This window comes from Lampetra fluviatilis, chromosome 4 (assembly GCF_964198595.1).
Source record: "Lampetra fluviatilis chromosome 4, kcLamFluv1.1, whole genome shotgun sequence".
Classification (NCBI taxonomy): Eukaryota; Metazoa; Chordata; class Hyperoartia; order Petromyzontiformes; family Petromyzontidae; genus Lampetra; species Lampetra fluviatilis.
The window spans coordinates 10,476,754-10,493,625 of NC_136278.1; the positions used below are offsets into that span (position 1 = coordinate 10,476,754).

The 16,872-nt window shown below is 43.8% G+C and overlaps 1 protein-coding gene across 4 annotated transcripts in view; it reads right to left on the minus strand.

The window, feature by feature from the left end:
- The window catches only part of LOC144931558 (DNA-directed DNA/RNA polymerase mu-like), a 111,454-nt gene extending 100,848 nt beyond the window's left edge, over nt 1-10,606 (minus strand). For all 4 annotated transcript variants that reach the window (XR_013636578.1, XM_078855530.1, XM_078855529.1 and 1 more), the window contains exons 1-3: nt 10,172-10,606; nt 7,650-7,836; nt 5,026-5,136 (exon numbers count right to left, since the gene is read on the minus strand). Coding sequence is in view for 3 of the 4 variants with exons in the window: in XM_078855530.1 (XP_078711656.1) it covers nt 5,026-5,136; nt 7,650-7,836; nt 10,172-10,356 (483 nt within the window). In the remaining variant the exon portion in view is untranslated. The remainder of the gene's footprint in view (nt 1-5,025; nt 5,137-7,649; nt 7,837-10,171) is intronic.
- Between the last annotated feature and the right edge of the window lie 6,266 nt (nt 10,607-16,872).

The window sequence follows — 16,872 nt, forward strand, 5'->3', positions numbered from 1 at the left end:
AGGTCTTCCTCGCGGTCAATCCCGTGGGTCCTACGGGTCTTCCTCGTCTCCATACTTGGAAGCCCGTTTCACTTCTGACGCCAGATGAAGTATTGGAAAATGACGGCAGGAAACTCCTTGACGGGAACACACTTCTTTTATTAAATCTTGACTTGTAACAATACAACGCGTGGCCTCTCTTCTTCACACCGCACTTCTCTTGACTCAGGATTCGGTGCTGCCGGCTCTCTGTGCCTCGTGTAGACTCCGCGCCTCGGCTACACTCCTCTCTCGCCTCGTGTAGACTCTGCGCCTCTGCTACACTCTCCTCTCTCGCCTCGTGTAGACTTTGCCTCTCTCTCGCTGGCTACACCGTATGCATACTCGGCTCGTGCAGACCGTTCTCTCTCGCTGGCTACACCGTATGCATACTCGGCTCGTGCAGACCGTTCTCTCTCGCTGGCTACACCGTATGCATACTCGGCTCGTGCAGACCGTTCTCTCTCGCTGGCTACACCGTATGCATACTCGGCTCGTGCAGACCGTTCTATCTCGCTGGCTACACACTATACATTACTCAGCTCGTGTAGACCTTTCTATCTCGCTGGCTACACTCTATACATTACTCAGCTCGTGTAGACCGTTCTATCTCGCTGGCTACACACTATACCTTACTCTCTTCTACTCTCCATTACTCTCCTCTCCGGGCTCTATCTCTACACCTTCGTCTTCATTCTTAGATGGTTCCACTTCTGCCCCTTGCTCCTCTGTGCATCACCTTATATACCCCTTCTTCCCGGGAGACGGAGCGGATGCGGACCTCAACGTCGGCACCGCTCCTCCGTTACCCAATCCCCACGCGCTATCCCCACGATCCGGTTCCGCTCAGCGCGTGTTTCCACTCTCCGACCAATCACACCGCGCTGCTACCCGATCACTCCCTCTGGGCGCGTCACCGGCACACAGCCAATCAGCAGCACTACCCCCACCCGCGCACTGACGCCTGCTCCTCCCCGTCAGCGCGCGTCACCACACACACACCCGTACATACGCGCTGGCACACGACATATACACCCAGCGCGTATCACCACTACACTTGTACCCGGCATGCATTCATGATGTTGTGTGGATGCGCCGATGCCGGAACAGCATGTTGATAATTACAAGCCCATGGACTGCACAAAAATCTAGCAGCCTCCTACCGTTGTTATTGAGCTGATCTGGCCCATGCCTTCCAATCACTCCAAACCAGGTGCCAGCATCATGACCAACTCGGGCATTGAAGTCACCCAACAAGATGACTCTATCCTGAGGGGCCACTTTAGCTCGCACCTGTGACAGGAGGACATAGAAGGCATCTGAATCATCGGCCTTGCCTGCATCCCTCCACGGATGGTCGTCTTTGGTAGGGGCATAAGTAACCACGACCACCACTCCTTGCCTCTGGTTGATGGGAAGGCGAGCCCAAAGTAGCCTGGGGCTTACAGCTTCCCACTCCTCACCGCCATGCTCCCACACCCCCTTCATTATTTTGTTCAGAAGAAGAGCCTGTTGTTTGGCAGTCTCCTGCCCCGCGTAGATGACTGTCCACTCCTCATGGTGGCAGGAGCCAGAGCCGGTCCACTGGACCTCCTGAATACCACAGAGATCCAGGCAGTACCAGTCCAGCTCCCGACAGGGGAGTGGCAGCCTCTCCTCCGCAGTGAGCATTCGAACATTCCACATGGCCACCCGCAGTGTTTTTTTGTTATTTCTGGAGGAGCCCTGAGGGTAAGGATTCAGTCGACTGGCTCCGCCAAATGGGGTTTGGGCAGGAGACCTCATAGACGCTTATCCCCCCGGGGCCTCCGGCACAAGCTTAATTGAAGTTTTAAATCGTGGTTTAGTGGTAATTCATTGAAGGTGGAGGGGTTACCAGCCCCTCGCACCCATCCAGAGCCCCCATTTGGCCGCTGTGGTGGTTACAAACGCCATGAAGGGAATGGCCAATCTAAATTGGCCCTCCCCCCACAGCACTGCTCACCACAGCGTTGCCGTCCGGCACCAATGAGGAGGTAGGGGGTTGTTTCTGCCGGATCATACACACATACATACACACATGCACGCACACTCTTGCATACACAAGCCCGCATGTTCACACATGCGCACACAACACGTGGGCTCATTTAGCTCGCCACGCATGCCAACCACGTAGGCCTTGCAGTCCACAGAGAGGGTAATACTGAAAAACAAAGAAAACCCCAACCCAGCACAAATGTGTTTTTTATGACATCCTTATTGTTGATGAACAGATGCATCCATTCAAAATAGCCCATTCATAACGGCGAAAACCTCCCACACAACAGTGTTTGGACGTGTTGCGCAGAACGAGGCGAGCTGGAGTAATGCCTCCGGCTGGTGGTAAACATGTCAGTTTGCTAAAGAAGCATGTCCGCTTCCCACTCCTTTGTGCAAATATAACCATGGTTCTAAAGCATTTATATTTCCAAACTCTGACTGTGAAAAGTAATTCTCGGGTGAAACCGTCTGTTACGGGTGGCAAAGATATTACGTTGTTTTTTTTATGCCCATTTTTTTGCCGAATTGGATTGTGCTGAAAGATCGTAAAATCGTACCCCCATTTTCTTTACAGTATCTTACTGTACTTGACAGAATTAAACATAAAGTAGTCAGATTAATGGATGATCCAGCATTCACCAAATTCACTCCAGTTGCTCGCTCACCAGCTGTCAGTCGCCTCCTCGTGGCTCTTTTATCACTATGGTCAGTGTTTGCCGTGAACTTCTCCCGTTGACTCTTCCACCCACGTCGAGAACTCGGTCTACCAGACTGACTCTGTCGTCTCACACACACTGTGTTCAACCACAACACTTAGAGGCCACAACAGTGCTCTTTCCCACTTCTTCCCTCACACTGCTATCACACCTAGTCGTCTCATTTCCCAAGCTCCTTATGACTTTGCTCAATTCAAGAAACGTAATCATGCTTGTTTGTCTATTCCAACTTTATTCATGATGTTTGTTGCTGGCTGCTTAACGCTTTGGGCCTTCAGGTCTGCCCTCAGTAACTGCCTCCCGTGGTGTAAATTCCACATTTCCATGATGGGTGTCTGTCTATCTGCAGAACAAAAGAACGCCTGGCTTTCCACAAAGCAGAATTCACAAGCTTCTGCGATTCTCGCATTCAAACCACAGCATCACTCATCCAGATGCAGTATATATCCACACACACACCAATTGTCCATAAGCTGGGCTTAATTTCAGCTGGAGCCGTCAGGGGCTGAGCCCAGGAAAATATTTATTTGCCCCTACCCCTGCTGTAGGGAAGGGGGTGAGATCTGGGGGATGAGGGATTTTGGGGGCTATGGAAAATATTCCGTGAGAAATTAATCGCTGTCCATAAGCTACGCATTTTGTCCATAAGCTACGCATTGTCTTGTGGCAGCGTGCCCAGTAAGATCCATTGGGCTCAGTACAGGGATGTTTTACATCAGCCTGTATTATATATTACAGACACAGAATTTGAGAATGTACGTGCCGCATGTAAGTGAAAGAAAGCATGTGGGAAACAATGCAACTGTTGTCAGCACACTGTATAGACATTTTTGGGAACCTGAGTTAGATTTTTACCCAAGCACAATTCCAATGGAAAACTGACATCTGAACCGAGCCAGGGCTATTGCTGTTGTTTCATCGAAAAGTGACCACCTGGTGCAGCTGTAACAACAACAGCAGTGCGGAGACAAAAATGGTTGGGAATTCATGGTAATGACCGCACAACACCCACGTGTACCTTTGTCGGCCTTAATAGGCGCTCACGAACAGCACTTGACCTAAAAGTCTATAATGCTAAATGAGGTATCTGTCTTCATGCACAGGGTGCAAGCACGAACATGGCATTACAAATTTGTAATCGATAGGAAATGATTTATACAAATTATTTTTCATTAATGGTCAGCACCATTACACGATGATCAACTCTTCACTAAAGCATATCAATAAACACCAAAGCATAGACGAAAGCAAAGACAGCAATTAACCACATTTGCAATTAATAAACACTCGCTCGCAAATGAAAAAATACATAATCTGTTGTAGCCGATCTTCAAAGTAGTCCAGGTATTGTTAATAACAAAGACATTAAACTCTTTTCTACGTGTGCAATTTCATACCACCTGCACAGCCCTTGAAATCATGTTTGCAGTGCAGCACATATAACAGCAAGACAGGCAGACCAGGAATTTTTATTAGCTTTCTTCTTATAGTACTTAAACATGACTGATGAGGTGGTAAAGCTGCATTAAGTGGGTAGAAGTGGGAAGAACTTGTGATTCCAGGCAGCCATATTTTTTTTTTCCCCAACAGGGAGACACTAATGTGGCAGCTTGGTTCTACACACGCTGCATACAGTGTGTGTAGCGTTTGCTTGCGCGCGTGCGTGTTTCTTGAAGGCCACTTATTCGAAAGTGCGACAGAGAGAAAGGAGAAGAGCAAAAGGCAGGAAGCTCTGGGAAAGTGCCGTTGCAATTAACAGCCGTGTCTGTAATGGTGTTTTGAATTTAATCTTAATTAAGAGAGTTCAGTGAAACAGAGGTGGGCCTGGTGGCTTAGAGTTCAAAGTGCTGAGCTGACATGGCTGACATCCTGGACTCGAATCCAGGCAGTTGCTTGTGATTAAACTAGGTTCTCAAGTGTAGCAAGTTTATCTTATCAGCCCAGTCACCAATCCCATATCTAAGAATACATTTTTTTGCTTGACTGAACATTACTGTCATATTCAGAGTGGGTGGCAAATTGCAGCCCACTAATGTGTGGGCCAGAGGTCACTTGAAGAAGGGATTTAAGAGGCTGCTCTGTGATATCCGCTTCTGCGGGGCCGTTCTCTCACACAAAGGGTAGCACTGCTCTGCAAGAGATCCGAATGGACGCTTTGCCTCGTGACATGATGCCAGTGTGGGTGTCACCGCATGAGTGGAGACTGAAGCCTGGCTGCCAAGGTGGCCGCGTGTGATGCACGAGGCACAGTGTGGCAACCGGCGTGCGTTACCGTGAACCGTTGGTTCGGCTGCTCCAAGGGGGTCCTCCTCTGGCAGGCGTACGGAGCAATGGTTGATAGCTGCGCGCATTGCGGCAGAGTTGAAACGTCAGTGGGGCTCGCCTGTGACAACAACAGAGAGGAAGAGGTAATCATTTTAACGTCACAGTTGGCCAAAGCGGCTCTCTGGGCTATTGCCTGGGTCAGAGTGATAAGTCGATATCACTCAGATCATGGATCCAGATCCAGGATTCAGCCACCTGTTTTAGCATTGCCTTTACTTCGAGTGAAATGTCTAGTCGTGTGTGCAAGCAGTAATACAACAATAATACAACAGTAACGCACTGAGAGACGTACAATTTCACAACGTAACATTTAAAACTGTAATTGATTTAGTTTTCATGAACATTCATATATTTACATTTTGTGATCCAAGAATAACAATATATTGAGTGATACTCCTCTCCGTTTGGTGGTCCTGAGCCTGTGGTTGAAATTCCTCTATCCTATGGTGGGGACCAGCCTCTCCATTGGATAAACAATGTTGATTTGACCACAGGGAAATGATAGAGTTGAGTCAACCTTCGGCCAGGATTTGAACTCGCATATTTAAAATGTGGTTTCTAACCACGGCATCTTGGCTAGATTCAATAAGATCATGAACTCCAAAATTTAGGACCTATGCTATAACAAAAACGTGACATTAACAACAACCTGTACTTGGAAATTTGACACACTTTTAAAAATAGTTGATGCTATAAAAGGCAAATGTGGGGCTGCTCGAAGTACAAAACCTTTGACTTGGGAATGAATGTTCAATCTCCGAGACCTTCCTCGCATTTCCAGGATGTTACAGAATATAGGTTTCCACTGAAGGAAATTCACGAAAAGAAATCAATTACGAAAACAAGTACCACATGATTCAAGGTGCATTGCAGTTCAGCACACACGCTGAGCTTATAACGCAAAGAGAATATACGAGCATGGGTCAAACCCAGGTGAGCTGTGTATAGTCACTAAAAGTGGTCTTTGCCCCACTCATCACAACCTTAAACCTATACACAGTGGTATTGCCATATCCGCAAAGGGCTTAAACAAATTCTAGATTTGAAGCTTTCGTGACTGCAATGATTCATATTCTCAGGTTTTTTCGGTAAAGTCACAAAGGCCACATGAATGGACTCGTCAATCCAGGGTACAGCATGCCACCCCTTATGTCACCACATTCAATTATTGTCTTAAATTTGATCCCAACCATAGAACTATGGAATTTTCAACTTTGGCTAAAGGTTGCCAATGGAAATGAGCACCAACCCAGCAGCGAGACACTTTTGACATTATGTAGTTACTTAGCACAAAAGTGATGCAACAAATCTAAAACATCTGGCGAGGTGGTGCTGTGGTTAAAGTGCTCAGTTCACAACTGTAAAGCAAGAGTTAAATTCCCAGTCGGGCATGAACGAGCACATGCTCGTTTTAGCAGGAAGACTCTCTGACTTGCCTTAAATCATGCAACTGATTACAGTGGACAATCACTGATACTCTATTTATCCATGATGATTTTATTATATTAAATAAAAAGTCAAAATTTCTCTCCTGGTTAACATGGCTACGTACTTGATCGGTCAGAACACAGAGCCTGCACCCCTGACATCCTGGGATCTAAAATTCAGACAGCCACCCTTGTTTAAACTTGGTTCTCAAGCATAACTAGTTCAGTTTTCATTTATTAGGTATAGCCCTGCAAGCCATGCGGCTCTTGACTTGGGTACTACCGCAACAAACAAAAACATGAACAAAGAACATCTTAAAGTGACTATGTGCAACAGAAAAATCCAGGAAAAAACAGCAGTCTTCCAGAAAAAAAACACCGCATATGAACGCTGTGTGCAAAAATAACAGTGGGAGGCAAGTCAAACAATAACAACCATAAGACAATTTAGATTAAAGTTACCAGGCTAACTCTCTGTACTTCAACAAACAAACATGGCTAAACCATACATACTCTCAGCCAAATCACTAATAGCTGCATAAAAGACCCACCAAATTAATGTCATTCAATTCCTGGGAAAAAAATACGTACATTGAACTTGTTTCACTCGGTATGTAGCCAAACGTGCTAATTGGAGGTACGGGACAATATCAGTTTAACAGGCAATATTAATACTTTGTATGGTATATAAAAGTTATGCCACTCTTCGAGTTTGATCCCTACTAAAGTTACTAGTTTGATGCCTACAAAAGTGACTAGTTTGATGCCTACTAAAGTGACTTCAGAAGTGATTTCATCCTCCATGGTCATTCTAAATGGAAATGTATCCACCTCAGGATGATGCTGTGAACAAAACTGTAATAGGTGCCAACAAAACAAATGCTTACCTAAAACCGGTGTTGGGGGTGGTGCTAATAACTTCAGGAATTACCTCTGACGGAAGGATTAAAGGCCAAACATGAATACCTGATTCAAACACATCAGCACCTAGGAGCCAAAATTAGTGGCTCAAGCACTCTTAAGCCAGCATAATCCAGCCAAGACAGATTATAACACTGCAATGAAAAGAATACGATTCACAACTTTGCACTTTGTAACTCTTTATTGCGGTCATTTCTTTTCGCCGGCAGCCACTCGCATTTACCTGTAATATGTGTGTTGGCTGCATTGAGACGGGATGGTTGGCTTCCATGCTGGCAGTAAGCCAAGTGCTGTGAAGCAACGTCGGCTTTGCAGAGGAGGCAGAGATATCAGCACCCCCATTCTGCCCCAGCCATTTCAGCACCTCGTCTGCAGACAGGCCCTCAGACACCACGTGTGTGACCGCGCCGCTGAGAAACAGCAAGCATGGCCATTTTTATGGCGGGCACAGAGACAGTGGTTATTTGAAGGCTATGACGCAGTGGATTTACAGCCTCTAAGCTCGTGATCAACCGTTCAGCAAAAATACATTTCCCTAGGTAATAAAGCAATTTATTCAACTAGAAACGTCTTCATTTGAAGCAGTTCATGAAATAAAATGTCTGGCCAATTCCATAGTATAGATTGTCAATTCTATATTTTGTCAATTCCTTATAAATAAATAAAAATCATAATCCCACTTACTTTATTTGCCATCTCCTGGCCATTTTGAAGCCCAGGGGATTTGAGTTTCCCCCAATCTTTGTCTCTAAAGTTCTGGGTTACAGGCGCGTGCCACCTCAACTGCATCTACGGTACTCCAAAACATACGTTTGCCATTAATGTGAGTAGGCCGAGGACTAATCTTTGCAAATGTTTGATTGCTGTACCCTCATATGGGTTGCTACTCAGCATGAAGTCCAGTTTTCTCCCATACAGAGACTGGCCAAACCTCCCAAGAAAAACCCGACTGGAAAACACGTGGGACTTATTCAGGCTTTTCTGGAAGAAATAAACGACTGTTATTATATTATTACTGTACTATAATCTTAATTTAATCTTAATCTTAACCGAAAGAACCAAAGAATAATTACTGTACTATACTTCATGACATTCTCTACCAACTGCTGGATTAACCCTCTCCACACGCCACCCAATATACACATTATCCTCGATTAAAAGTACCATACTAAATTCCACACTTGCATCTCCGCATCAACTTTGGTGGTCCAAAATATTTATAGTCAGCATTATTATCTTACTCCTACGATCCAGGCCTCGTCAGTCTTTTGTATTTAACAAAGCACCAATCCTCCCCTTTCTTTGATGGCCTCGGTGCCGACTTAAGCCTGTGGCATTAGTGGGGGATAACATCAGGTTTGATGGTGGTGGTCGCGACTCCAATCTCATGCTTTGCTAAATGAAGTTACAATCTGACACAAATTGCTGGCATTGGCTGATCATATTCTCAGCAGCTATACACGTATTATCGCATCGTGAGGATGTTTCTCCCGGTCTTTCGTGTTTTTTCCTCCACATTTAGATACGACATGCGTTTAGAATATTGCAGCTCATATACATTTACACATAAGCCACTTCGTTGAGCTATCGTTTGTGGCCAGGTCGCTTCTGAAAAATAGCTATATAGCTCATTTGGGCCTTACCCGATAAAATGCACGTATATATATATAGTTTTATACATCAGAGCATCTTGGCGTGTGCTAACAACCCTATTCAGGAGTAGAGCCCGTGCATTGCCATGGATTGGGGGGTAAAGGATCAGTTTCACCCGCAGAGTTCAACATCACAGCCATGGATAAACCAGCAGGGGCAGCACACACGAGGACACGGATTACACTGTCAGAAAAAAAAATATTTTTTGTTCCTGGGTAGTAAGTGTTATTTCCTAATTGGTTATGCCTCAAAAGTACAGCAAATTTATATTAATCACCACAAACTTTGCTTTTGTGACCAGGACAGTGATATTTTGAAAGTTACCAATTTTCAATGAGAAAACGTGGTGTGCATTTGTGTCATTCCTTCACGTAAAGTCCTGGTCACAAAGGCAAAGTGTGTGGGGAATAATAGCCATTTTCTCTACATTTTAGGCATGAGCAATTAAAACATATCACTTACTACCCAGGAACAAAAATTGTGTTACAAAGTGTTAAAATTCCGTGTCTCCCGGGACCTCGGTTCGACTCCTGCTACTCAACACCATTCACGCTCGCAGAGCAGCAGTAGCAGCAACATTTGCAACCGTGGAGACGAGACGTTCGTCAATGTGAATGACATTTTTTGTTAAGGGGCCGTCCATAAATGACGTCACGCGATGTTGGACGATTTTTGACCCCCCCCTTCGTCAAACGGCGTCACAAAAAGTCAGACCCCCCCTCAAATATGACGTCACAAAGCGCTGCCCCCCCCCCCATAAAACATGCTTTAAATCTCTTTGAAATACTGTCATTGGAGTGCGTATTTAATGTGGCGCTGCACTCTGTTGTAGGAGAATACATTTATCAAAAAGTCTATTTAATTAAGTAGAACGTGTTGTCTATATTTATTTAAAGTTGCGCATTTTGATGTGACGTCACATTTCTCATACCCCCCCCCCCCGTCGTCACACATCGTCACAAATGTCTGACCCCCCCCCACCCCTAGGTGCGTGACGTCATTTATGGACGGTCCATAACGTGAATGACATTTTTTGTCAAATAAACCTTTCGTTGACATCGCTGCACGTAAACAATACAAATGCGGAAATACCTAAAGCGGTCATCCACGCGGAAGCCTTTGCTCCTGGCCAGAGCAGAGAGAAACTGGCGTCTGCTGGCACCCAACCTCCTCTCCACCAAATACACGACCACCTCGCCGAACTTGACGTGCGAGGGGACCTCGCTCGCGTCGTCCGGTTCCTTCCGTCGTTTCTTCCTCGGGTTGAGCCCGGCCATGGCAAGCGAGGGGGGGCGGCGGGGAGACGATCGGACGGACGATAAAATGGGCACGCGCGGTGTTTAGTCGCGGCAGGGCGTTCGACGCTTCACGTGGCCTCGACGTGCACGTAGCCTGGCACGAGCGTCGTGGTCAACGTCACCGACACTTAGTGGCTGAACGGCGGTGGTTGTTGTTGTTGTCCAGTCGTCGGTTAATGTTCAACAACGGTGCCGCGTCTCTCTCGTCATCTTCTCCGCCTTGCAGCCTCCGCCGTGTCGCGACTGCCACCCTGTGGCAAGGCCAGTGGGCGCTGGCGGCAGTTTCTTTTACACGCTTTTATACTGGTAGGAACCACCTGGTTCCACCAGCCCACAAGGGATTATTGTGTCCGTCCGTCCGTCGTACATCCAAAAATGGGAGGGGAGGGTGGGGCTGGGTGGGGAGGGGCTGGTCACCCCGTGGTGCCCTTATAAAACTCAACGTTTAACCTACTCACGCCGGCTTGTGCCCGCCCTCAGTCGGGCATATTTGCGGAATACACCACGCCGCCGTTGACCCTGGCCATTGACCGAGCAACCCAACGTTCCTACCAGCTCCCTCCGCAGGAATGTGTTTTAACTCTGTCCGTCTGTTGTCGTATCTTTAAATCGTGTAACTCAATTTTAACCCACTTCCCAATGTGGTATCGACTGCAAACTTGGTATACTTATGTCATACTGATGACAATACTATATTGTCATAACAAAAAAAAATACATTCGTTTTATATATAAGATGTTTCTTTAGGTCTAATTGTCCACGGTCAACTGACGTTGGCTGTATTTGGCCACGGTCTCTTACGTTATAAGCTTCGGGGCCACTTCCTAGAGTCGTGGAGTTCTGCCATTACTAGGACATTTCTTAAAAGCGTGTTTAATTTTTTATATATTACTTTGAACAACGGATATATGACATGTGTCTCATGTCCAACATCTTCCCTTCCTCGCGGACATACATAGCAACATCACGACGATCTGGACGGAATCAAGCAGGGACTGTATCAGATTCATGAGAGCAGGTGCGGTGGGGGGGGATTTTGTTTGGGGAAGGGGGAGGTTGGCCAGGGCATTGCCGTTCTGGGCTTAGGTATTCATAGCTGTTAACCCCGTATCAGTTGACTTTCTTGTTACAGACCAATTCAGACCTTATTGGTCACCCCGTGCCCCTTATAAAATCTCAACGTGCATCCTACAGAGTCCCATCACAAGGGAGAATTGAAACAGCTGTACGCCGTGGGGACCTGAACACTCAATTTCCCTGTACAAGAATACGAGGTAAACCGAAAAGGTTGACAGGTATGGTGGGTATTTAAGACTGGTGTCAGGTTTAGGAATGGCCACATGTCCGTGTTGTGTTTCTCTTCCTTGGCTCTGAGCTGATCCCTCAGGTGCTCCAGTGCTGAGATTGGGCCTCATGAATTCAGACATTGAGGGAGGGTTGTGGCGTTTTGTTTTCACACACAGACAATTGAGGGTAATCGCAATTAAGCGGTGGGAATTTGCTATAATTGACTTTGCCTTTAATGTCAGAATAAGAATATGTATTTTTACTTGAGGGATCCGATGAGCTATAATGCTAGATTTGAAGTTTTCGTGACTGCAAGGATCCATACTCTTTGGTTTTTTCGGTAAAGTCACGTAGGTGAAAACAAAATAAAATAAATAACAAATATATAAAAATAAAACAACTAAATTAATTTAGTTGTTTTATTTTCACCTACGTGACTTTACCGAAAAAACCAAAGAGTATAGCTAACACATTCCTGCGGAGGAAGCTGGTAGGAACGTTGGGTTGCTCGGTCAATGGCCAGGGTCAACTGCGGCGTGGTGTATTCCGCAAATATGGCCGACTGTGAGGGCGGGCACAAGCCGGCGTGAGTAGGCTAAACGTTGAGTTTTATAAGGGCACCACGGGGTGACTAGCCCCTCCCCACCCAGCCCCACCCCTCCCAGCCCCTCCCCACCCTGCCACTCCCCTCTCCACCCAGCCCACCCCTCCCATTTTTGGATCCACGACGGACGGACGGACGGACACAATAATCCCCTGTGGGCTGGTGGAACCAGGTGGTTCCTACCAGTAAAGCTCTTTATTCACAGGTGTCCTGTAAGGGGCTGGTCAGAACGTTACCTAAACAACAATATAAAAAAACACAATAGGAGTGCAAGATCTAGGAAAGGTAAACAACTCACGTAATAAAACATACAAATGAAACCTGACCACAAATGATAGCTCAACGAAGTTGCTTATCATGTTAAAATGTAAAGCAGCAAAATAATCGACTCTAAACGCGTGTTTCTTTGACAATGCAACAAGCTCATTGGGACAGTATATTATCAATGATACTCGAATGCATGTTGTATTTACATAGCGCCTTTTGCAAACCTGGCGTTATGTTTAATTTATAAAGAGAAATAAATAAACAGACAAGACGCCTCCTCCGTATATGTCCCTCCACAAACTAAATTTATTTTTTAAAGGTAAATGTAGCCACACAGATGGCCAATCATCAACGACACGTGCATTTGTTTACACATGCTATTTTCGTATAATTGGGCACCGTACAGTTGAGCCTTTGCATTACACCAGTTTGTTCCAAATGTAGCAATGTGAGCTCATGCATCCTGCAATTTGTTACCATTACCGAGTAATCACATCGAAAATAAGAAAATTACATTTCCATTTTATTTGGAATATGTAAGATCTGACTGGGTGATACTCAACTCGCAATGGGAAGGCTGTGAATTCAAATTCCGTTTGGGGAGCAACTGATGCCTCCGTGTTAATTAAAGTTATACCACTTTGTTGGAAGCCAACAGTGATCATCATCCTTGCCATGAACATATTAAATTACATGCCACCAATGGTTCAGGACCACTCAGATAGACACTGATCTATTGTTGAATTCGGGATATAGATAGGTTTTGTTCTGCCTGGATCTCACATTGATTTGTCACACAATTTCTACAGTTTATTGTGAATTTATATTGTAAATTATCAACGACTCAGCTTGTTGATCTCAATGTTTCCATTGCATCGGCATTTTCTTCTTTACTCTTTGGTTCTTTCGGTAAAGTAACGTAGGTATAAAATAAAATAAATCACGACGTTTCGATCGCAACACAAGCGACCGTCATCAGGTGGAACAGATACAGCAGGAGTACTGCAGAACCAAAGAGTATGGATTCCTGCAGTCACGAAAGCTTCAAATCATTTTCTTCTTTCCTTATTCATAACGTTGGCTTGACATTGATGTATTTTGTTCAATTGTGAGGCACAGTAATTTTGAAAGAGGGCACTAGCCTGCCCTTTTTCTCACTTGTGGCAACTTGTCAGTTAAGTGCAAGAAAACAGCAAAAGTAATAGATCTCAAAGCTGACCATTTATTCAAGTTTTTGGATAACATACAATTTGAGAAGCTATGGGGAAAAAGGGAGAAACATGCCACTTTTCAAGTTTTAAGAGGAGTAACAAAGAGCACAATAAAAGTAATGGGTTTAAGTGTATTCCTTCTCCTTGATAAATAAATCAGGTAAACTTGACACATTACATAGATTTGGACAATTACTTCTGGACCCATACATATCACATTAAGTATTGGTACTTTACCATAGACAACCAGTGCGAGATGATGCATTTAACTGTTTGCATGTGTGTTACTGTGTACTCACTTTGGTATACATGGTACGTGGGAATACATTGGGAAGGATGACTAAAGAACAACACTCTTGAGCGAGCACATTTCACCAGTAATTGCCAACAAATGCATCCCTATTTTCTAGAAATTGCATGGCACACAGGTGTGGATATTACATATTCTTTGGGTCTTTCGGTAAAGTCACGTAGATAGGTTCAAAGAAAATAACCTATCTACGTGACTTTATCGAAAGACCCAAAGAATATGAATTTCAGCAGTCACGAAACCTTTAAGTCTCGATATTACATGTTTTACATGACCATTTGATACACCACTTACACATCATATGAGTATTAGTAAAAAAAATGACAACAAAGTAAAATATATATTTTCAAACAAATTGTTGCCTAATGGGTTATTAGGAACTTCAACCGGCAGGATAGGATATGGAGATGTTTGCCCACTTTCAGTAATTATAATTTGAATTCACAACCAAGTTCTCGAAAAAAATATAAGGTCTCAGTAAAGGCACCAACTGAATGAGCTCCACATTTCCACTTTGAAGAAGCCATCGACATTTGTTTAACATTTTTATCGTGGTGTATACGTTTAAAATAAGCCAACAAGACTTCATCCACATATTCACAATTGCACTATTGTAAGTCGTTTGCTAAATTGCTCATAGGTGGTAGGTGCTTTAATTAAAAATGGGAAATTTAGATACACAGGCTGTGGTTGGCACACTTATGAGAATGCAGCTCCATATTGTGTATTAAATCCAGTTTTTTATTTATTTAGTATGACCAAGGTGCCTATGCCATCAATAGTATACTTGCACATTTAATCCACTAAACTCCATATCAGTGCATTACAACTTGAATGTTTTACCTCCCCAAATTCTTCTGTTCAGGTAGTATTGCACACGTGCCATTGTATTGCTTTCACTATCGTATGCCAGTTGAATATTCACTTGTGAAAGTAAAATTTAAAAAGGACTAAGCTTACAATGGTGAACCACAAATAAAAAACCCACGCAGGCCATTAATGCTTGTAAAATTAAATGTTATGGTAGGACAGCATGGCAAGCATTAATCCTTTCTGGCAGAAATACCGACTTGCAATTAGAAACCGCACCATGCAATGTTTACATTGCCCCATAAGTGGAGTTTCCAATTGTCAGTCATGTATACTTAGCTCTGATGACTATTACAAAAAATGAGTCTACTGTACATTAATCCATTACAAGCAGCGGTGTTCATGACAAATGTGGTCATTTTTAACAATTGTAAATGTGCAAGAACTTTGTTTATATTATTTAAATCATTAACTTAATTGGAACAATGTGACATTATTGCAACTAAAATCAGTTTGAAATGAGCTTATTCATTACTCCCAACAGGCAAAATATCAACACATCGTTGACAATATTTACAGAAGCTATTAAACTGGCATTTCTCCACCTTTACAGATACTTGTTGTGCCCTTTCACCATGGGATTTGTTGACTATGGGAACTGGGTGAAATACAACTAAGTGCTATGATTAAATGCATACGATTGGTAATTTTTGTGGAATCATCAGTGATTTAAGACCATAAAACTCCCTCCGCATGAACCCTTCGACCTCAAGGTAACAGGGACTCAAGAGGTCATAGTTAAATTTGAACCTTAAATCCATGAATCCGCTTAAGCATATACATAACCACTTGTGTATTGACCAGTGGACATTTTTTTCTATATCACCGATTTTAATGAGTTTCATTTTTTTCTGCAGAGAATATGGTAATGCTGCAAAATTATTTTTGCAAAGGAAATTACTGTACACTTATAATTCATACAATTTAAACGTGTTCTTTTCCTGCCTATTTATCAGACTTGCTGATATTGGACCCCACTTCTCTAACCTGCGACTCAAAAGTCTATGTGCAGGCTGCTGCTGAGCTTTTTATGATATAAAGTGCCACGGTTGAACACATCCTCACCATAAGAATGTGGTATTTTCACCACTGACATATTTTAAGCAGGAGATGCGCACATTCCCCATGCTCGAGTGGGAAACCATTTTGAATCTTACTTGCGCATTAAAAAACAATTTGGACTCCAGCAACCTGTGAATCCTGAGGTTTAACATGAAACTACGGTTGTGCTGCTGTTTTGCTGTCTGATGTGTTTTCGGGTTGTACCGCATGTTTGGCACGACGTCCGACGTTTCGCTCCACATGTTGGGAGCTTCATGCTGGGACCACACGAAAACACAACATACAGGTTTAATTTTGATTTAAAGCTTTCGTGACTGCAGGGATTCATATTCTTGGTTCTTTCGGTAAAGTCACGTAGAAGGGAAACAATACAATTATAAAAATATAAAACAATAAAACTATCACGACGTTCCGACTGCAAACACAAGCATTAATCAGGTGTGAAAAAACACGGCAAGAAATTTTGAAAAAAGTGGCGGTTTTTCTCAACGTTAATAAAAAAAAAACGCCACTTTTTTCTAATTTTCTTGCTGTTTTTCACACCTGATGATGATTGCTTGTGTTGCAGTCGAAACGTCGTGATAATTGTATTATTTTATATTTTATTGTTTCCCTTCTTCGTGACTTTACTGAAAGAACCAAGAATATACAGGTTTAATGTTAAACATTGGGGAATAAAACGACCGATTTGAGGCAGGTTGTAAGTTATAACGCTTTTGAGAATAGATAATCACACCTGGTCTCGAATTCATGGCTCAATCCAATTGACTGTGCTACACCAGCTGTTTTCCTTCATGTAAAGAAGGACTAACGAGTGGTCTTATACTGTAGATTTAGGTGTCTGGGGTGTTCACTAGCTTCAAAAGATAGTAGGTGTATTAACA